Source organism: Corvus moneduloides, chromosome 7 (assembly GCF_009650955.1).
Source record: "Corvus moneduloides isolate bCorMon1 chromosome 7, bCorMon1.pri, whole genome shotgun sequence".
NCBI lineage: Eukaryota > Metazoa > Chordata > Aves > Passeriformes > Corvidae > Corvus > Corvus moneduloides.
Window position 1 is genome coordinate 19,630,196 of NC_045482.1, and position 23,849 is coordinate 19,654,044.

The window sequence follows — 23,849 nt, forward strand, 5'->3', positions numbered from 1 at the left end:
AACACTCAGGTCTACATGCAGACACACTGATAGCTGTTTAATCTTCTTTTCCTTTCAGTACTGATTATTCCTGCAGGTCTGTAATGCACTGCTGCATTTGCAAAAGCTATACGAAGTAGGAGGGAATTAAACTGTTTGCTCTTCCCCCAAACATTTAAAAAGTCCCTAATGTGTCTCATAGAGGACCATCCACAAAAAAAATAGGAAACCCTGTGGCTCCAGACTTCACGAGACACAACAGGATTTGTGCACAAATGCTAAAAGCTGCAGAAACACTGCTTTTCCTACAAGCCACATATTTATACCTGAGGACGCTTGTAATAGTACAACTAGCCCTGTAGGTCTGTCTTCAGTAGAAGGGCCACTTTGTCCACAAATAACACAATCATATATTGCCTCAGAAATATGCTGTTCTGATGTAGCTACCTCCATGGCAATATCAGCATCCGGCGATTCTAAAAACAAGTAAGAAAATTTACATTAAACAGAAGTAAAGAAATCCACTTGCATCTGCATTGAGGTAGGGATGAAAAAACTGCAGAATAATTTCTCTAGTTTATCTACAACTAAAACATTGTCAGTTGCTTGAAACGAACACTTTTGCTTCCAAGAAAGACACCTACAACGAAGAACATGTTTTTCCATAAGCAAAATTACTCCCTGTGGAATTAAACAATTCATTCAAGTTTTGTATTAAACTTGATCTCCTTAAAACTTCTATAAAACAGAGATCTAACTTCTATTTCATTAGATATTATACTGAAAACTTTGAACATAGAGAGACAAAGGCCAACGTGTAGCAATCTCTAGCAAAACCAGATTTGCTCATAGATGACAGAAACAACCACTAGAAGAAAAAAGTTAACCTCGACAACTTAGAAATAATTTTAAGATGCTTAGACATGGTGAATGAAATGTGCAACTAAAACAGTATTTTTTTCAATATGAAACTTGGACAATCTTTAAGAATTTGGGGTGCATTAAGAAAGCAACCAGCTGTGATGCAGCAGATGTTTAGCTTAACATTTACTGTACACAAGATGTGTCAGAGATCTGTTTTCTTTAAGGGCCACATTACTCCTTCCTAGGTGCACAGAAATGTTCAAGGCTAAGGTCCAGCTCTGAATTATCAAAGCCATTGCACTTGATATAGCTTCGATCACATGACAGTTGGTGGTGCTGATTTCAGGGCAAGCCATTTTATGTTATCTTACAATCAAAGATAAGAATTCTTTATTGGCTTGAAAGAAAAGCACCTTAGGACTAAATAAGCCACTCCTGACTGCTCAGGAACATATACAGTCAGCCTGTTGATCTAGAATATGTGGGTTCTTTGTGTCTTTCCTAGAACATGATTTTTCTGAAGGAAAACACTTCCTCCCTACCTTCCACCATATCCTTTATCTCTCTGATTAGGTAGCCTGAGGTACTGGATAGAGAATCCAAAAACCTTGAGTACAGCAACAGTCCTCATGCAGAATTGCTTTTAGGAGAACTGCTGTCTTCTGAAAGTCTACTACAGGTTTGGCACAGGAGGCTGCTGCCATAAGGAGAGGTGCGTTGGGTGCCACACAGAATATTTCTTTGCTGTAAAAAGCTCCATGCAATGCTCTTGCTCACAGGGCTGAATCAAAATTACACTGTTTTAGTAACTACTGATTTCCCAGCCAGTTATTAAGGGTCATATGAAAATGAACGCTGATCTTCACTGACGTGCAGTTGTTAATATTGTACACATGTCTATCACCATCTAGTGGCAGCCAGATGTACAATGAAAGAAAAAGCACGATGCGTCGACTGCCAATGTCCAAAACATCCAGCAAACCTAGAAGCAAACTGTAGCACAGAAGGGAGGAAGTAAACACTAAATTCTACTTTTTATATTTGACATCACCTCATAACTGTGTAATGCACACTCATGTACACCTATATATCAAATGCAAGAAATGACAAGGACTAGAGTTTTAGCTAGCTTTCCTTTTCCTCTCTTTCTAAAATACTGTCAATGCAACAGAAAATCTGCATCCATTAAGTATTTTTCAGAAGTGTAGAAAGAGAACACAGTGTATCAATCTGATTTGGAACAATTCAATGCAAGTCATCAAAATCTGTCAATATTTAATTTACAAAATACCATTCATTCATCATAAATTGCCTATTTTTAACCTGAAGGAAAAAAAAGAACAAACCAGAACTTAGGATTTTAAATGTGTTTAAAACCAGTTCAATATATGCAATTTATACTTTTATTGCCTGTGGGGGACAGGCACATAAAAATCAGGCTAATTTAATTTTAGAACTCCGTGATCAAGTGCATGCTTCCTTCACAACTACTTAGATGCAGATACAGCTAGGCTACTCTGGTGAACAACAAAATTTCAAGGAAAGTAAGCTACTAGCAGTAAGGAAGACTTCCTAATAAAATAATTTGTGCCAGAGCTAGTAAAAGAAAACAAAGGGATATTGGCAAGAAATTAAAATCTCAAATAAGTAAGCATACCAGAAAAACTGTAACCAAACAAAACTCCTCGATTCTTTTTGAATGGACTCTGATAAACCTCAATTACTCACTTAAACTAGCTCCAAAGGTTTAACCCAATTGATTTCACAGAGACTTGTCCTAATGATGTCAATGTGTGTGAAGAAGGAGCCAATGAAAACTACAAGGTAAGACATGGTACTGGTATCAGTTCACCAAGTTTCTCTCATAGGATTCGTCTAATGTTGTAGTACACCTCATCCCCTTACAGTGGGTTCTGGAACTTTTCTTTGTCCTTGTGAATGATTTCACAAATCTGAATAAACATGAACCTTAAAACACAGAAGGAGGATGAAAAAACTTAAAACTGTGACAGAAATCCAAGGAAGAGGCAAACCCTACAGTTCCCAAGAGTTTTTTAAAAATTAATTATTTAGCTCTTTGTTTAGTTTTGTACCAATAGAAGCAGAGACACAAAGTTACAAAAACCTAGCACTTCCTACTTCCTAAGAAATTACTGATCAATCTGCTAAAATCTAGCACACTGATGTACTGCAGAACGGGTTGCTACCTAGATTTAGTTTCACTTCTACTCTACAGAGCTAAGCATGCATTCCATTATTTTTCCTACCCAGCAAAACCCCAAAACCAAAAGGGCTTTTTAAACACAGTAAATATAGTTCACAATCTCCACTGACTGTAGTCAACATTTGTCCTGCTGTACACATTGTGTCAAAGCGGCCCCTTGGTATCAAAGCAACCATTAGTATGCTAATATTCTGTGCCCTGACCCAGCATACATATTCTCAAGAGATTGGTACCTAATTTATTTTTCTATCTGGGTTCAGAAGATTGAGTGTTAGGAAATACATATCGCCTTGCATTAAAACTCTGTGCTTCTTTTCAAGTCTAACTAAGGAATGTTGCATGAAGGACAAAAAGACATCCTGCTAAGACACACATGGTAAGAAAGACATAAAACATCATCTGCATACTTATCAGGATGCATTAAAACAGTCTAAAAATCCCACCGGCCACTTCAGAGACAAGAAAACTATTGAAGAAATGAAAGATATCTTAATATTTATAATTAACAACGTAACCAATTCACAAATTTTCAATAGGATAAGTAGTTCGGCAGCTTGCCTGGAATGGATCATATTTTGTTTTTATAAAATTCAGATAGACAGATCTTTACAAGTATCACCGTAATTTGTTAAAGGCTACTATTAACCTAGAACTGGGCGGTTTAGTTTTGTTCTTATCAAGTCCCTCCTGAAGGTTATGAAGGTTCAAAAATCTATTGCACAGAGTCCCACATCACAAGATAAAGCATGGTCTCACCCTGAGGCAGTGCCCTCATAGAGATCAGAAGAGCTGTAACCAGGAGCTGTAACCAGGAGCTGGAAAGGCCTCTGGAGCCAAAACTTGAGTCCACATTTTGGACTCTCTGGACAGTCTCCTCAGACATTTCAAGAGCTCTATTTGCTGTTCTTAGAGCACTTTTCTTGGTTTATTTTTCTCCTTTTTTTGTTTATCCTGCAGTCAAATAGCTAAAGACAGCACAGTGGGTGCTGTTCTATCCTAGTTCATTAACATAACTGTTTCTAAATTTCACCTAATTACTTCCAGGCAAGCTTGAATGGCAATGCAGTTCTGCAGATGTCACAGAATATAAATAGAAAGTAACAGGGGGCACAAATGGGAAGTGCTACATAACTGGAATTTTTTCTACAGTAACCATGTGAAAGAAAATGCCAACCTTTATTTTCAGAATCTCAAATGAATTTGTGTATTTCAATCCAAATAAATAAATTCTTCTGGTAAAATAAGACCCATTTAATAGTGAATAATTAACATGTAATTAGGTAACTTCCTTTTAAGCCACGTTTCATTACAGCATCCCAACAATCAAAGAGGAGTATCTCAGGGCATTAACAGTGCCTCTGTGCACTTTATTAAACACTTTAGAAATATATGAAGTATATGGGTTTTAATAAAATAACCTTTAAACTTTGGCTAGTCTCCAGCATTCCTATCTCTTCCTACACACATTTATTTTTAGACTATTTCCAATCTTCTACAACTGTCAATAGAAAGGCATTATGAAGTTTTTAAATGCTATACCCAAAACCAATTACAGCAGTTCTCACATTTTACCATTGAATCACATCTACTTTTCATAGTTAAAGTTTTAATAGATAATGATGATGACAATAATATAAACTTGCCCAAATGACACCAACTAAAACAGTGACAAAACAAGGGAGCTGAGGCCTCACCATCCCTGCATTTTTGACAGTATTATACTGTTACAATAAGTGAACAAAATTAAGAAATAAACCTACTGCTGACCTTCAATCTATAATAAAAGTAACAGGTAACAGACTTTGCGTGAGAGGGGAATGAATTCTTACTGATTTTAGTAAGAAAGGATTTTTTTATTTTCAAACAGCTATTTCAGCACTGCTATGATACAATTCAGGGTAAACCTATTAATTACATAAGAGTAGTTTTAAATTGAATCACTCCAGAAAGACTAGTCTCAGAATTCTAACTGGGTCTTGTGCTTTAAAATTAGAGTAACAATAGTTTCTGCAACATTTTCAGTAATTTTCTGTAACATAGAGAGACTGAATTCACAGCTAAACAAACCACTTAGATTCAACAAACTGAAGAAAATATTCCTGGCAAAAATCAATCTAAATTTTAAAACAAACCCCATGCACTATAATGGTATATGAACTTACTCTCAGCAAGCTATTTTAATGCCAGTCAGAACATAAAAGCTAGTTAATACTGGACTATATTCAGTGTATTTTCATAACAAAGTCAGAAAATAGAATGTCAACATACAAGACACTGAAAACAGTTAGTGAAAAGGCAGAGTAACACAATGCCTGGAATTCTATTAAGTTGTTGCCAAATGTCTTTATGTAGAATAACTTTATGAAAATGTAGTTCATCAAGTTGGTTCTATCTAGTGCTGTGCACAACCTGGTATAATTGACAACAAACACTACACTTTACTTTGAGGCACCTGAAGTTATTAAGTCTTTAAATACTAAGAAGCAAGCGATTTAAATCTTGCATGCCCAAGAACTTTTTAATGCACAATCATAAACACAAAGGCCCAGGTCTGCCTAGCTGAGAATTTAGTATTAATTAACTAAAAGCTAAGTGTTCCCAGTCCTTCACAAAAATAAATGCTGTGTAATTTACTGATTTAGCTACTATGATTCATCCACAAATCAAAGCAGTTATCTTAAATATAGCTTATAAAGCTTATGCATGGAAGTACTTATGCACATTTATGTATATATACAAATTAGCTATATAGCTATTGACAGGTATATCTATATCCATATCTATATATATATACATACATCTGATTTCATAAATAAACCCCATCAAAGTTGCAATACGAAGAATTCAAAATATAGGTGACTGAAGAATCAAAGTTTCCCAGTTACTTTCAATTAGCCATGACTGCATAAAAACTTAATTTTTAGTAAGAGGAACTGCAAGGTTCTTCCTCTCTTCTTCCTTACTTCAACAAACAGATTACAAAGAAATAGCTACCCATTTAATGATGCTGACTTACAATACGAAGTTCAGAGATAAAAATTATGTGTATTGCACACCCTCCAAATGTAACATCATATATACAGTGATTAATTTCATAGAATCTTAGAAAGTCTGGGTTGGATGGGATCTTGAAGATCATCAAGTTCCAACCCTCCTGCTGTGGGCAGGGACATCTTCTGCTAGATCAGGTTGCTCAGAGCCCCATCCAAGACTCCTGTATCCAAAACCTTAGTAAGTATAAATGAATAAATCTCAGCAACCTATGAACTGGAGGGAAATAACAATTTCAAAAGACAAACTTTTTCAGCAAATACAGTTGTCAAAATATTTCTAACCAATGCTTAAACCCAAACCAAAACTTCATAGCACATGGTACTTGATGGAAGAGGGGGGGAAGATCCCTGCTTTTTCTTATTTTTCAGAAGGGCTAATTTTCAATGAAGTGGCTCAAAAGACGAAAGTATTTTCCATTCTTCGGTTAAACACAAACTAATCAGGATTATGCACTTCTACACAGCAGAATCTGAAAGAACTCATCCTCAAGAAAAAACAAGAACTGATTGTGCTGTAAAGCCAGTATTTGAAGTAGAATACGTTACCACTTACAGTAAGTGAGGTGATCCAAAAACTATGTTTTCCTTAGATCCATAACTACATTTAAAAGGAAAAACTTTTAACCTTATTAAAATTTGAGACTCTATGGAGAAATAATCTTAAATTGTATTATTACAGATAAAAGAAAACACAGTCTTAAAAAGACAGATTAATTTGGGGACATTTTATATTAAAGGTAAATACTTTAAAACATATCACATATTTAATCATTTCACCTACTGTATATTAAGAAAAACTAGGAATAAATTTATGTCCTACAAATTTAATCTATTATTTAGCAATTATGTATTCAGTAGTATCTGTCCTATAAAACAAAGTTCAGCTTCTTAAGAAGTATAAAGTTAACAAATGGATACAAAAGTGGAATCTGAGGGGAGAATCTTTTTGTTTGGGTAGTTGATGGTTGAGGGTTTTTTGTGTGCGTCTTTGTTTTTTAAACTGAGTAAAAATCTTTATACTAACATGTGGGAAAATACATAAAAGCAAGCAGTCAACAACACAAAAACTTACCAACATCCATGGCAGTTTCCATGAAGCTTTTCTGTCTTGAGGCAAATTCAGCCAACAATTTCTGTTGCCTTTCTCTAGCCTTCTGTCGTCTAAGTGAAAGAAGGGGGAAGAAGAAAAAATAAGCATACATAATGGAGCAAAAAAAATATAATGTTAAGCTGATTAGATTTACCACCTTAAACAGTATCACTCCAAATTAAGGTTAACATAAAGGAATAATTTCCAAACCTAAAAAAGGAATCTCTTGCTTTAGAAGTGGAGTTTTTTAAGAAATTAGTGTTACTTTCTTTTGAGTCTGAAAAAACTGAATAAAATTCTGTCCTAAAACACCCTTCAAAGGTGTTCACCAAAAGATCTTTTAACAGATTAGGCCAAAACGTTGCAAGAAAAGGAACCCAAGCGCTTAGTCTTGAAACTTTTTTCTCTTTTACACATGGGCAGAAAAAGAGAGCGCAATGTCATTTGTACAAAAATGAGTACTCCTGTGAGAAACCAACATTTGAAAGTTAATAATAACAATAATAATAAAAGCCTACCTCACTCCCTTTCAATATCAAGATTGATGGCAAGGGAAACAATTACGAGTAATTTATTTTCCAGCTAAGGCTGCTCACAGTGGTTCCTTCTCCCCCACTTCCACCCAAGATTCTGGCCACCAACAGCTTTATACTGGGATTTAAAGTACCTTGAGATTACATCCAGATTAAAAGCCCATATCTCCCTGAAGCCAAACTGACTTCACTAACTTTTTCCTCATTGTTTGTCACAGCTCTGGATTTACAAATGGAAGACATTAGAGACTTATTCTTGTCTATCCTTCTATTTAAACTGTATCAGTGACCTGTACAAGGCTGTATGACCAGCTATACAACTCCCTATATAAATACATACTGCAGTGGGTAGAGGAATATTGACGGATGTAAAAAGATAAAGAAAATAAACATTAATTTTCCTTACTTTGACATGAGTTTACAAATAGAGGAAATGGGACAGTGAAAGTGGGAAAACCAAACAAAAGCCCTACACCACAGCTGCACACCGCACAGAACATGCCCTCAGCTGAGGGGTTTACACAGCACCTCCCCACAGAGTTCCCTCTGTGCAGCTACAGAAGCTCTATCATAGCTACAAATTCTGTGCATCAGCATTTACAATGCATTTTTTACACTGCTCAGAGATGATTTAGATAACTAACGTGAGCTTTAAAAACATCACTTGGTGTCTGATACCCTGATGGGTGAGTCATTTAGTCTCAAGCACCATCTGATTATCAGTGTCCTGGCACAGGAACTGGCATGCACAAGCCCAAAGCAGCTCGTATAATGTAACCTGTCATCCTGAGGTGACCTGGTTGTAAGTCAAAGCTTCTAACTTGTTTTCTTAAAGACATCTGAAAGACCCAAATATCTCTGCCCATATATCTGCTACATTGTACAGTCACCATTTCTCAAAATAACTTCTATTTACAACATCACTAAGATTCATTATTCTGAGGATCAGACCAGGGCATTCATTAGACTTGGTTTTATTTATTTCTCCCTGGAAATTTCTCAATAAACACCTTGACTAAAAGCAGAGTGACTGTAAATAGATGCATTTAATAAGAAGATATAAACAAACTCTGACAGATTCAGTACAGCTCAGTAATTTTCCATGATGGCCCATGGGAATATGACACTGCAATTGAAAAAGTACTGCAAGCAGCTCAAGCTTGCTTCTAGTTCTGTATTTCAGTTTCTATGGCAACAATCCATTGCCTGAGTGATGCCATTATATATTGAAATAAGCTAAAAAACTAATTGCTTAATGTGCACAGTCTGCTCAGTCTTCATGGATACAAAACCAGAACTGGGGGGAAAAAGAAAACAAAACAATCAAAACAGTAAAAATTGCAGCCTGGCTTTATGAACACTCTATGAATTTAGTAATTTCAGTTATCACACTGTCCTTTAATAAACTTCATGGGTCCACCAATATCATTATAAATTTGAGAAGAAAATAATAATCACTCAGAACAACAAAGAATGGGAAACATTCACTTTCACCACTGCTTAAGCCCACAAACTTAACTGAAAATTTAGTGTGCCTCCAATAGACCCTTAAAAACACCACATCCTTTTAATGGGGAAAAGGAATGACCTTACCCTTTACTATATGAAAAGTTACTTGTTTCATTGATGCCTGTGCTCCCCCTGTACATAACTCTAGCACTATTGAGTACCACAATAATGATTAGGTGCCCAAAATGTAGCTGTCTTTTATCTAAAGCAGCTATTCGTTCTGACTTTTCTGATTAGCAATTTTACATGCTAAACCTTGGCTATTTCTCTCATTGAATGAACCATTACAAGCAATGTTGAAAATTAAACTATTAAACACTAGCGAGACAAAAATAATTTTACTTTGTAAAGTATGTAACATATGAATATACTAAATCTATTTGCCATATTCTTATGTGTAACTTTCCAGTACAGTGTAGGCCTTGGATATATCACAGAGAATTTAATGAAAAATTTATTTTCAAACAAATAAAAATAGTAGAAAAATAAAGGTAATCCAGAAACCAACTGGATCAGACGACTGCACTTTTCTACCCAAATTTCTAGAACCATAACTACATAGTCTGGTTACATAAACCCTTCAAAATACTGCATGAACAAGCACTCCATTGTCTTCTTGTCCATTCCAGCCTATGCTCTCTATTTCAGCTACTGTAGCAAGTACTCTGACCTGAGCTCCCCACTTTCTGTGCCCCAACCTTCTAACACTCTCCACCGTCCTCTCCCTTCAAATACCATGTTCCAGTCTTTTGCACTAGCCAAGTGTCAGTCTCTTCCCACTCCAGCCAACTCTTCTTTCCAGCTGAGTTTATGACATCCCCCAAATGTCAAACTGTCTCATTCAAAGCCTCCAGACATTTGCATTCCTATTCCACATTCTCTTCTCCTACTAACTCTCAAGACCACATTCTTCCCCACTGAGATTTTAACTAAAAATTGGTGTTTTTTTTCATTTGCTACTCTTCTCTGAGTACTTTTGTCCCAACAACCCAATTCTTCATATATCTTCATAATATTCCCACTTGCCAGCTTGAGTCTTCCCACATCAACTAATCATTTGCTCTGGCATCTTCTCTTTTTTTCACTGGTACGCTGACCACAAGATTTCTCCTTCCAGGCCCAGTTTCACTACTATCCCTGTCATTTCCAGTTTTCACCTCTCTTCTCAGCTCTAGCTGCTCTCCCCTAGCTGATTCCTCTTCCATAGGACTCTCACGCCAACACAACATCTGCTGAAAGCAGAAGCGAAGCAGGGTCTCTGCATTTAGTCTCAAAACTGCTAGTATTCTGGGGGCTCTCAGGACTCATTATGTCCCAAATTAAAATCAAAACTGTCCAAGCTTTTTCCAAAAAAAAATTTCAGCCCAAGACAGACATCTGGCACACAAGTTTTCAGGCCACATAATATGAAAATACAAACTTTGTTTTTTTTAAAGTAAGAATTATAAAAAAAGTTAAAAACATACTTTTAAAATTGAATGGGTAAGACAAGCAGAAAAGGTAGAATTATTAAACCCATATATAGTAAACAAAACCCCCAAACAATCATGGTGCAATGTGTGCATGTGAATGAACAGACAGCACAAATAAAAATTCTAACTTATCTTCAGGTTAAGCCACAAAAGCTAACACAATGTTAATTCTACACCTTTGTATGTATGAGTTTTATAAATGGCAACATAAAGGATGAGTATATATATCACATAAAATTATTATTAAAATTTTCTGATTTAAAGATCTAAAATAGCAAGGTGCATATTCTTCCTCAGTAAATCATGTATATTCAATTCAGATAAAGGGAACTGTAGAATTAAGACATTCTTTTAGTATGTAATTGATACAAAACCCTAAAGATCAATCAATAGATGCACAACATACACTGTCCTTCTACTGCCCCTTTATCTTGTTATTAATGTTACCTTTCTTCTTTATCCAGAGTTTTCTTCTCTGCAGAACTAATCTTTTTTGGTGGTACAGGAGGTGTCACCTTCCTGCAAATCTCTTCAATTATACGTTTATTCAATCTGCTCTGTACAGCAGCTTTCAGTAAAATTCTTTCTACTGCCGTCATCCCATCTCCATGAGAGTATCTTGGAATTTCTGGGTGGATTAAAACATCCACATCATCGAGCCATGGGGGGTAGTAAGAGTTTTGTTTTCCTGAGAGTTTGTGATGCAATTTAATCAGCAAAGACAGTATGCTTTCCTTGACTTCTAGAATGGCTGTGGTTAACTGTGGAGTTGCACCAGGTGCTGACCATTTCATTGATGTTTTGGGCCGCACCACCTGATTTGCCTCGCTGGTGTTCCGATTGATGATCTCCTGAAATTTCTTTCTACGTTCTGCGACCAAACTGAACACTTGAGCTGTCCCTGAGTTCTTAGGGAAAAAATTATCATGATTAATTTGCAAAAATACAAGTATAAACAACACACATTTCTAAAACTATAGAAAATATTTGAAGCTAGGAAGAAAAGCATAAAACTTAAAGATTCTTCTCTGCTCCCAAAATGTACTGAAAATCAGGATAGCAAAATACTAAGCCTGCATACTGTATTTTTGTACAAGTCTGTTATATGAGACTGCATAAAAAACCAAGTACCAAAGGAAAATATCCATACCAAAACAAGTAACAACTGGTTTTACTCCAGTCTAACTCACAATTTTGTTATCCAAGTAATATTTCCTTAGTTTTTCTACAACAGTAGTAATTCCAGTATCTTTATGTCATTTAAATACCTTTATTCAAGTCTACTGAGCACTGTTGCACAATATAACTCATGATGTCACACAGATGAATACAGGTAAGCCCACACATCCCCATGGACATTGTCCATTTTGTCTGGGTTTATCAGGTAAGATCCAGAAGCCCCATACCCCTATTGCTGGCAGAATTCGCTATCCAGGGCACGTGAGCATATGAGTGCAGTTACATTAATGACAGAGCCCATTTAGATCTCTCTATCTTATACTACTCTTGCTTGCAGTACCAGATACATCATACACTGAATCCAGGTATTTCTTCAATGTTTTGAACACAAAATTCAGCACACTAACATCTTACCCCCTCCTCCTCAGAAGGCTGGGCAATTAAGCGATAACAAATATAAAAACGGGATTCTGACCAACATCTCACCTACCTTCTTTATGTTTTAACCTATTTCATGCCATCTTCCTACTTGAGATTTTGTCTATTTTTCTGACATGAACATGCAAAAGAAATATCCATTGTATTTTGCCACATCTGGCACATAGTAATCTGAAGTGCTGTATACAATAGACACAAAAGCAACACTGACATACAGATTATATAATCTACTGGCTATCGATCTTTCAGGATCCCACCACTTACACACTCCTTTGTTTTCACAACAACAACAAAAAATTGCTATTAATCATTTCAAATGCACTTTCAATGTAAGGTTAAACTTACCTAGACTCAAGAAAGCTAAGACTATTCTACATTATTAAATGTTAGTAGTATCTTGGCAAGATCAAACAGGCCTAAACACAAAGCTCAAGCAGTAAGCTATCAATGACGTTTTATATTTGATAGGAAGCTTTTATTTCCAAACATGTATTAAAAATGTAAAGGCATTTTATTGCTTAAAAGTCTACTGCCTAAGATTACCATCAAGAACATGAAAAAAGCATGACTCCTTGCAATATGAATTAAAAGGAAATTCAGGAAAATTAGAAGATTCCACTGAATGTTAAGGTGAGCACAATTAAAGCCATGTTGCTAGTTAATTGCTTAGAACAAACTGCACACAGATCTACCTCTCTCTGGAGGCTCTTCCGCCTTGAACTCTGGTAGATTGAGGACAAAAAAAGTCATTAAATACATCATTTGGAAGGAGGGACCATTTGAAATAACTTCAATTTCTGCTATCACTACATATAGGAAAAATAACTGAAGGAAAACTATCCTAAGAAATTCATAAAAACAGTAACAAAACTAACAAAAATGCCAACACAGCCAATAACTTAAACTAACCTAGAGAATCAAGTATTTGTATCTACTTACTTGTGATGAAGCTAAACCGTCAGAACTCGTACTTGCAGGTGGTTCCCTCTTCACCTCAGGAGCAGTTTCTGGTACTCTTACTCGGACATAGTTAATGAAGTGACGCATGTTAGAAACCAAGTTACTACCTGGAAACCAACTATCATGGCAACGCTCTTGTCTACCTGCAGATTCCTAAAACAATTAAGAAAACTCTGGTATATTTTCTCTTATGTATTAAAATAATTTGTGCTGCTTTTATAACTATATTACAGAGGCCATAATGTCTCCATGAGATAGGAACAGTGTGTTGAACATTATGTACCTCAACAAAACTAATATACCTCTTAAAAATTTTGATGACTGACGTGAGGCCCGTGAGGACCCCAGGGCTGATAAACACATAAGTCTAAATATTTTATTTTAATATAATCAAATACAGCCATTAGTGATAGCTAGCAGAAGTAAAAAGAACTCCATAGAGTAATCCAAAGCTGTACAATCTAAGATCAATAAAAAAATTCAGAACTATAGAGGAGTCAGTCTCTGGAAAAAAATGTGGCAAATTCTTAGTCCAAAAGCACTGTTGATCAGTAAAAAAAGCCTAAGCTAATATAAGGGAATCTGGAATCACAAAAATAATGGTTCTTTATATTCAAATGTCATCAAAAGTACAATTAAAATTCTGACTAATTCACATATTTTAGAAGATTCAGATCTTTCACAATAAAATGCTCAGTGATAACAGTTTCAGCTGAAAATTTAGAGAATTTTAGACTCGATGATTTAAAATGTCTTTGCACAATTTCTAGAGCTATTTTACAATGCAGTAAAGATCTAATCAATCTGCATTGTTGGATTACAAACAGAGGAACTGCTGAAAAGCATAACAAGGTACCATACTCTTCCTCAAAACACTTTGTTTTTGTTTATTGTTTTTATTAGTTGTTCCCTATATAAGTTAATAAAGATTTATTCTGACTTCTATGGTAAAATCTAATTTTAAAGAATACTGTATCATTTAAAAAAACCTTTGTATTTTGAAGAATAAGATGGTATTTGTTCTTACCTCTTCATCTGATTCTTGTTCAGGAGAATTTTCCAACCCCAGCTCAATCAAATATAAAACCATGCAAAGCACATGCTCTGATAAATTCTGATGATCCATTAATATCTAGGTAGGAAAAGGGACACATCATAGAAGATTAAGGCTTCAGTACATCTAAACTTAAAGAAGAGTGTTCTGGATAATACATTATGGACTCTTCAGTTTTTGTGGGTGTTTTTTGGTTTTTTGCTTTTTAATTTGATGAAAAATTATTTTAAGGTTTAGAAAAAGCCTAACCATTGATCAACACCACAAAAGCAAAATTTAATTTTACATCTTTCCCGTCAAACAAATTTGTACATTAAAGCTATTACTAGTTCAAGCTGTGATTTACTTTAACACCAGAGTGGCAGTAAAGTTGCACAGACACCACTCCTGCCAGTTACATGCAAAGAGCTGCTCCAAGCCTTCCCTCCCCTTTTCATGTGATCAATCACCAAAGGTCTCAGGAAGTCCTAGTCCTTTGAGTGGTGCTGGCATAACTGGGAACACCAGAAGGGTTAAAATTAATTTAGTTCACAACCGCCTTCACATCATCTTTTTTATTACAAATAATAAACAACCTTATCTTTAAATTAATAAATGTCCATATCTTTTTTCTAGCACAGCTTTCAATGCCTTGAGAGGAAGAACCAGTACTGCTAAAATTAAAAACCAGGACAACTTTCCTCTTGAGAATATTCTGAATTAAAGGAAAGAAGATTGAAAAAAAATGCAAGTTACCAAAAAAAGTGGGTGAGAAAATGTGTTTAAAATTTCACTGTAGACAGATTACTATACAAATTAGTATATTTAGACTGTAACCTAGTAAAGTTTGAAATACGACTTGGTTTCAAATGGATGAATTTTCTAAGTAGATAAAGCCATTAGAAATGTCAGAGAGATAAAGTTCTTAAAAAACCATTGTTTTACAACAGCTTTTCTAAAAATGACTGAGCAGATGATTTAATCAAACCCAACCAAATCTGAGATGATAGAGGTTATTTAACTAAAAAGGGGACTCAGTATTATGCTAATATGAAGAGCATGTGCAATTGTACCAGTCAGAATCAAAAGTCGTATTGACCAACGCTTCCGAAAAGTAACATCACCGGATATATTTTACTGTTCTTCCACAGGAAGTTCCAAAAGCCAAGAGATATAATAAAGGCTGTCATGAATTGGCAAAATTTCACGGAGTATGCATTATTTAAGCCAACCCACAGAATCAACCACTATATATTTTCCACCATCCATAAATCTGGTGGAAAAGTTGGTTGCTAAAACAGCAACCCAGTAATGGTTAAGATTCTCAAAACTTAAGCCTTTGAAGGTTCTTAATGGAGTAAGAGAAAAAGTGGCCAAAGACCCCCAAGCAAGACAGTAAAAGATGATGCATTGCTTCCCTATATTCTCCATTTTTGTTCCATGTCAAAATATTATTTGATCTTCTACGTAGTCCCAAGCTCTCCTTTCCTTCACCAGCCTTCCTGCAGTACAACAAATCTTTTTCTATTCAACAGAAATTTAACAGTGAAACAAAATATGAGTTTTAGGTAAGCTGGGAGCCCTTAAAAGAGCACAAAAGGAAAAGTCTGCCCAGGACGAGCACTACTCAAACGAACCACTTTTTGTAGTCCCTCATCTGCCTCTGCAACACACTGCTTTGAAAACACTTTCTAAGTACAAAGTCCATTTTCTGATGAATAGACTTTTCAAAAAGGATGTGCTTCTCTTAAAGACAGCAGCCAGCTATCAAAGATAAAACCAAACATAACTTAAAAGCACCAACTACCCCAAAACAACAATTGCTGTAACATTATTAAAAGCCAGAATGTATTTGGGAAGTGATGTTAGAAACAATTGCAGTTATGAGACTTATTTGATGCTGAGGATCTAAAGCCATCTAAGTGGTACATTTTTGAATTTCAAATTCTGCAATAGGAGCCAAAGGAACTCCACTCATGCCATTGTGCTCCCTGAAACTAACACAGAAGAACAAGGTGAATGGCAACTCTGATGGTTAATATAGTGTTCCTCAAAGCAGAACATCATCATTCATCCACTTGGGCACTGACTTAGTGTGTATATATATGAAACAATCATTCATGAAATAATCAAAGTGGTAGGAAAAAAACCTCACACTAGACTTAAAAAATAAAACCAAAACCAAAAATATTACATAAAATTGAACCTGACTACTCCAAATAAACTTTAAAAAAATCATGCTTCCAAGAACTTTTGTAAAAAATGTGGAAGCAGACCAATGCACTTAATGAAAATCATGACTATACCTTGTAAAGAAGTGTGAAGAGCACAATGTGCAGGGTTTTACAGTGCAAAAGCTTTGTGAGACCTCTGTAACTTGGGTGTAGTGGTGTTCTCTTCTTGTAAGGAGGCCATGGGTTTCCAGGGAATTTGCCACTTTGCTTCAAGCTGTTGAAACAAATGTTAAATGTTGAAATACTATTAAACACTGCAACAATGTAGAAACCTGCCATTGCTGTAGATAAGCTTCGCTTTGCGTACCTAAGAGTAAACTAACTAAAAATAGATGACTCCTTCAAGTAAGTTGTAACTGATTTTAAACACTATGTTTCGTGAAGTATTTTATCTGTGATGACACCGTTACCTTATCTTTGGCCCTTCAGATGTATTTTTAAACATTTACGGAAGAGTAACAGACTAAGATAACCAAAACCCTGATATTGCTTGTAAATTTATAGACAATTTACTCAAGAACAAATCTGGGGCTTCAAAACACTGATAAAGTGATTAGCATTACCAGGCAGTGAAAACAAAAGGTTTGTTGTGGAATGAGCAACAATATGATGCATTTCTAAAAATGATCCAACTTACAATGCTGTGTATCTGTCCATTGCAGACTGCACATCTCTACGGTAAACTGTTCGAAGTATTACCATGACAGGGTCAAATTCCTTATCCCAAACTTGAGCTGTTGTTCAAAAGAAATTACATGTTAACATTCTCTTTAAAAACCTTACCACTTATTCTAGATTCTCTTCATAACTAGCTTTAATTATGTCACTTCTATTATATAAACTTTTCCTGGCAAACTGCAGCCATTTATAATAATTCTTACTAATAATACTTTCTATACTAATAATTACCACTATTTATCAAAATAGAAAAATATATTTTTGCAAAATTTTGACTGGTTTCACAACAAAAATATAACAGTCTACTAAGCAACCCCCAAAACATCATTTCTGGAGGCATCTTGTTTTGCTCTCTTTCCTTTCCAAGTACATGTAAGAAATGGTTTACATTATTTTTCACTTGGTACAGGAAAAGCACAAGCCCTCCTGAAAGTAGGAAGTAGACTGTGGAGCAGTTAGCAGGTAGATGATATTTTACCATTAAGTATAGTGAACAGTATTGCTACAACACCACAATTTCTTGTTCAGTATCAAAAATGATCAAGCTTAGTATCAAATAATATTTGTGATCAATCCTTTACATATATGCCTTTGTTTTATAACTAATATCTATGCATCATTTTAGCATTGAAATCTTAGTTACATCTGTTTAATTTAGTAGCTCTAAAGTGACATCCAGAGTGGCTTTTCAGAGCAATCACAAACAGAAAAGTCTGAACAGTCTATAAAATACCCCATTTGGTGGTCTTTTTTTTTGTTTTTTTAATTTACAAGTTATTAAAAAACAAAACTAAGTTCCAATCTAAAGCCAAATGAAGACACTAATTCTGTGAAATGTTTTGAAGTGTTTAGCTCTCATAACACAAAAAAATGAAGGCAAGATCAAATGACCCTAAAACGAGGAAGGAAGCCAGTGGATACGGAATTTTAGCTCCACCAGCAGGCGTAACACAACACAAGTGCTTACAGCATTCTTCAAAGTTTCCACAGGCAGAAATAAGCAGCTTTATCACACTTCTGAGATTAATTTTCCCCAGGGAGGAAGACAAGTGTCTATACTCCTACACAGTGGTCTATCCTTTATATATTAACCCCTGCTAAGGCTAACAGTTCTACAGATATCCTCACAGACTGCTGAGAGAGAACACTGAGCAAAGTTTCCATTATGTATGAAATATGATCAAATTTAGCTTGAGAAAAAGAAAACATTTTTTCTGGACAGAATTTAGTACTGAAGTCTGAAACACACACCAAGCTTTTTTGGGCTGCTAATGCATAATGAGAAAAAAGGACTGAGTGAGCCATACAGTGAATATTGGAAATGCACACAACACACAGTTCATCTTCAGCACACAAATCTACAGTGTGTAGAAAGAACCTAGCTTTAGAAGTCGGTTTGGGTTGATTGTGGTTTATTTAATGGTTAGTGGCAGCAAAATCTAGGGATCTGGGAACATAAAGTAGATTCCATCCCCCTAAAATTTAGGGAAATAAGGTATTAGAGGATTAGAGGGAATGGATCTGACCATGACTTGCTTTAACTGTGACAGGCCACAAACTACAATTCTTAAAAGCAAAGGGTTTGAGAACCTATACAGTCTTATGGAGAATATGAACACTTAAGAGGGTAAAGAAAGCCATATCAGCTTTTATTCATGCAGAAGATTTTTCAACTTTTATTACTTTAAGAAAAAGGGAATCTGTACAGTGTTACAAATCACTTCAGTATTCACTGCTACAGATGAGATACTTAACACAGTTTACCTCTGGAATAAATTGTTTACCTAAGTTAAAAAAAAAACCCAAAAACCCTAGATACAAAAAACCCCCAGAAACTGTAATCTAGCACTAGATTCCCTAAATATAAAGTGCTAGAATTAAAAACAGCATAATCCATCTCTTTTTCCTTCATATTGTGTTATGAAAAAGACCAGCATGTCATTAGCTCCAGAAACTGGACAGGACACAAGGAAATGCAATTTACATAACATTAAAATAAAGTTATTTTAGATACATAGGTGTTAAGCTGCCTAATTACACATCATGGAACCAAGATGAATCAATTCCAAAAACTTTGGTTTTACAAAATTACTTCACTAGTTGTTAATTTGTGTAAAAGAGCTTTACTGACACTTCAACCTCCCAGTACAAAACCTGGCAAACAAGTTATTACAATATTAGTACCTACATTAACCACAACTCCCCTCAAAAAATCCACAAAATATTATAAACCAGATGGTTTCAACACTGTCAGACCCTAACCTTCCCAGTTCTCATGGAAGCTGTGCAGGGGAAGAAGGAGTTAATCCCTCTTCAGCTTTGCCATTAGCCTGAAGCACAACCAGAGCACATGGAGCATTTCAGATTTCTACAGGCTTATCTGCTCAGTGACAGGACACAGTAATGGAACACTGAGTTCTTAAATTCTTTCTCTCCTTTGATATACCAATGCTGTGTTGAGTCCCATTTAGATGACAAGCTGGTCAGGGAAAGAAACTTGTCATTTTTGCACTGTATGCATTGTAGACTTCTAGAACAATATTCTGTAACAAGTCTAGCCTGAACTTTTTTCTAGACCCTCACTACTGACTGCAAAAAATATTACAGGATACTAATATAGTTAAGCAACATAAAATAAAGAATCATGTATCATGGTATCTTTAATAATGAAAAGGTGGAGAAGTTCAAAGAAAGTATCTTTACAATTGACATTTCACTAGTGCAAACAGTTCTAAATGCTACTAAATATACATCAGATTTATTTAAATCACATGAAGAATTAAGTATGCAGATCAGTAAAATGCAAGGAAGATAATTTTTCATTCCTCCATTTTCCTTTGCTTTTTGAGAGTACCTGATTAATACGAGAAGCTCATTTTCACTCTAGATCAAAATCAATTTATTAAAGACTATTCACAATTTCTGGCAATGCTCTTAAATACAAGCAATAGACAATAATGAAAAAGTAAGTTTTGTGGGGTTTTGGTGGTGATGGTAGGTTTGGCTTCTTCGTGGGGAGGATGGAGTGGGGTTTTCAACACTGGTAGGCTGGGTTTGCTTTTTGGGTTTTTTTAAGGAAAAAAACCCACTACAGCAAAACCAAACAAACCATGGTTAGGCATCTTCTCACTGAGTATGTTACAAGAGAACACTGATTACCATACCTTTAGGTGTATACATTCCTTGTTGCATAGAACCTCCAGGTTCAAAAACAGGGGCTTTAAAGTCAGCAACTGCTGACAGGACTGATTCAAAGCTTAAGCTTCCTGGAATAATACCACTTTTAGGATTGGGGTTTTCTGGAATGTAATGTTTGGGTTAAGGAGAGCAAAGTTAATTTAGTTGCAGGCACAGCATCTCACTCCCCTCTTGACATTTTCATTCAGTCATTTCAGACCACATCTCAGCAGTGCTCTGTGCTTACCACAAGAGGTCTGTATGCTCCAGCTGCTGAACAGTAGCTACTGCTGAAGAGAATCTAAGCCTCTCAGCTAGGATATTAAACACTTTAATGCAAGACTTGCTACATGCTTGGCTCAAGATGTTAGTACTTAATGAGAAATAAAAAACACTGCCTGTAATGTATATAAAGTTTCTGTAATTGCCTCTATTTACAAACACTTTGTCTCTCTTCATAAGGAGAATATTTTGCATTTACAGCTAAGTGCAGAAAAAGCAAGCAAATAGCTCAGGATCTGTAAACATAGTAAGTAATTCTGCATCTCAGATTGGACAGCTCTCATTTTTGGTAGCAATACTTAACTGACCTACTGACAATACCCTAAAACACAAGCAGCACTTACAAGTAAGTGAACTTCTGCTTAGTGATAAGTGATTGCTTATATAAATGATTCACTTATTTTACATAGCTGTCATTCACTTAAGTGAATTGTTCTAAGTAATCACTTATTTTACATACTTAAGTGACTAAATTACTAGACCATAATAATTCTTATTATGTATTTATTAGTCTCAATCTCATCCCTTCCTATCTTTGTATTCCTATTCTTTTTGCTCAATGCCTATCCCTGGATTGCAAGCTCTTCTATGCAACCACGACAAGCTATTTAATTTGCTTACACAACCTAAGAGTGATAGCAGGAAAACCTGTGTATTTGTAGCCAGCTGTCTGGGACACGAACTGTACGGCTGTGCAGAGGGGCTTCTTAAGAGTTTGCTATTCTTTGCCCCATAACACATGCACTTCACTCTAATGCCAAAGCATGCAGGATTGCTATTATTGGCATTTTCAGCTATTGATAGCAAAAGCATATAATGTAGAATGGCTTCTTTTTATACTGGCATAAACTTAGCAAAAATCAAAGGCTTAAATCCAGACAAATGTGATGCCTGGCTAAACCTTCTACAATGTCATTGGAAAACACACATTTTACCTCACACCTAAAACACTGACTTTTGCAGTATTAGAAAAATAATAAAAAGACCAGTACGGCATTTTGTAACAAAACTAATTTAAACTATTAAAAAGTATTGCATTTATTGCAAGAAAAACCAAAATTGGAGCAAATGCCTTTGCAAGTAAGTACATGCAAACACACCTTCACACAGTTTTTTAATTTGTAAGCTAAAACCATGTTGTTTAGGTCTCACTACTATCCAGGCACCTGTCATTCTCACTCATGAACATTAGTTAATATATTCCAAGGATATGAGATCCAATAATGAACTGTGTGTCCTGTCATTCATACAGAGCTGGGCTACCATCTCCGCTCTGAGGATCTCATCATCTGTCATTCCTGAAACAAAGAAACATAAAAAGCTGTTAAAATAGCATGATTTTAAAACACACATTCAGTTTTCATTTGACATTAAAAGCATGTCAAATATGATACAAATTAAGTAATGTTACAGTGCTATAAAAATACAGGAGGAAAAAAAGGGGGGCATGCAAATGTTATGAAAGGCACAATCTCAATCAGAAAATACAAGTACAAACTCAAACTGCTGCCTTTCTGGAAAAGATATAGAATCTTCATGTGATCACCTACACTAATCAGCCACTTCCATTAAAGCCATTTTTCTCCATTTCTACGTATTACATCTATTTCTAATTCATAAGGGATTAGAATTCAGTAACTGGCAAAGATGAAACCAAGTGGTGAATGCTTTATGTTACTATATGGTTAAACAGCTTTAAGGCAGCTACTAAGTGCTGAATATAAATGGAGGTGTAATGATGTTACTTACATACAAGTATTCCTAAAGCAGTGACTCTTACCTAAATGTAAACGAAGACTTAACAAAAGGACCAAAAATGTTAAGGCTCCTTCCAGCATGGACCTTTCGTGCTCTGAGTCAAGAACTGTATTTTGATGCTGTGATGCCATCGTTAACAGATCTACCACCTTAAATCTACATAGCGAACAGTAAAGTCATAAACATCATTCTCCACCATTAAGACACCAATGTGAAATATACTCAAACTCAGGATAGCACTCACAACATAAAATGAAATACAAAAGCCCAGATGAAAACCCTAAGTGCAAACAGACATACATGAAAACCCTCTTCCTCTTAAATTTCAATTTTTATTTAACTATATATGGAATGTGCTACAGTGATATTCACTCCACATGAAAACACCTTATATTTATCAACATAAAAAAACTAATGCATATTAATCGGTTTTCAAACCCTGATTTTTTTTCCAGAAAAGTAAACATCCTGTATCTCTTACTACTGCAGCTCTAGCTACCTACTTCTTCAGGAGAGAATATCCTAGTATATGAACATGTATGAAACTTAAAAAACCCTAAAGATGCTCAGGAAACAAATATCTAAAGCTTCACTACTGCACTGCAAATCAAAAGCCAATGCTGTTTAAAATCAAGAGATACCTCTTTCAGTAGAGCCCTCAGGTAAGTGTTAGTGCTGGCTCGGGAGAGGTGTACCACTGAAGAGAAGTACCGGATATGCAATTTTTCTATTACATGCTATAAATTAACACAACACCTAGCACAACATTGAACAAGAGCATTCATCTTTTAGTCCTACCTTTCAAAAACAGATGAAATAAAATAATCTGGGTCCAGCCTAGAGGCACAGACCTGTAGAAAGAAAGTAAATTTATTTTATTAAATTAATTCTATTCAATAGTTTGTGGGTAAATAATATTGGCTTGGCTTCTCAGAAAATGTAACTTACTTGCAGCAGATAAATGTCAGGATCAATCATTGAATTGCAGAAATGAGACTGCACATAAGTCATGGCCTGTCCTTTAATTTGTAGACCATTTCTAACCCACATATTGCTGTGAATTTCAGAAAGACTTGCCTGTTCAGGGAAAATAAAAAGTTACAAACATTTCAGGGATGTCAGCTACTTGGTTCAATGTTAGCAGATCATCAGTATATTATTATAGAAATATAGAAATCATAGAACAGTTTGGATTGGAAGGGACCTTAAAGATTTCCAATCCCTGTGCCATGGGCAGGGACACGTTCCACTAGACAGGTTGCTTAAAGCCCCAATCACTCTGGCCTTGAACACTTCCAGGGATGGGGTATCCATGACTTTTCTGGGCAACCTGTTCAAGTGTCTCACCACCTACACAGTAAAAAATGTCTCTGTGATACCTAATCT

At 35.5% G+C, this 23,849-nt stretch overlaps 1 protein-coding gene across 6 annotated transcripts in view; it reads right to left on the bottom strand.

Moving 5' to 3' along the window:
• UBR3 (ubiquitin protein ligase E3 component n-recognin 3) overlaps positions 1 to 23,849 on the bottom strand; it is a 109,319-nt gene that overhangs the window by 47,567 nt on the left and 37,903 nt on the right. For 4 of the 6 annotated variants that reach the window (XR_004241368.1, XM_032115130.1, XM_032115129.1 and 1 more), the window contains exons 14-26: positions 23,412 to 23,540; positions 23,262 to 23,314; positions 22,486 to 22,619; positions 21,918 to 22,003; positions 20,411 to 20,552; positions 17,206 to 17,302; positions 16,641 to 16,782; positions 14,329 to 14,433; positions 13,281 to 13,454; positions 13,034 to 13,063; positions 11,172 to 11,632; positions 7,193 to 7,281; positions 306 to 455 (exon numbers count right to left, since the gene is read on the bottom strand). Coding sequence is in view for 5 of the 6 variants with exons in the window: in XM_032115130.1 (XP_031971021.1) it covers positions 306 to 455; positions 7,193 to 7,281; positions 11,172 to 11,632; positions 13,034 to 13,063; positions 13,281 to 13,454; positions 14,329 to 14,433; positions 16,641 to 16,782; positions 17,206 to 17,302; positions 20,411 to 20,552; positions 21,918 to 22,003; positions 22,486 to 22,619; positions 23,262 to 23,314; positions 23,412 to 23,540 (1,792 nt within the window). In the remaining variant the exon portion in view is untranslated. The remainder of the gene's footprint in view (positions 1 to 305; positions 456 to 7,192; positions 7,282 to 11,171; positions 11,633 to 13,033; positions 13,064 to 13,280; positions 13,455 to 14,328; positions 14,434 to 16,640; positions 16,783 to 17,205; positions 17,303 to 20,410; positions 20,553 to 21,917; positions 22,004 to 22,485; positions 22,620 to 23,261; positions 23,315 to 23,411; positions 23,541 to 23,849) is intronic. The other 2 variants (XM_032115132.1, XM_032115131.1) reach the window with 1 other exon arrangement.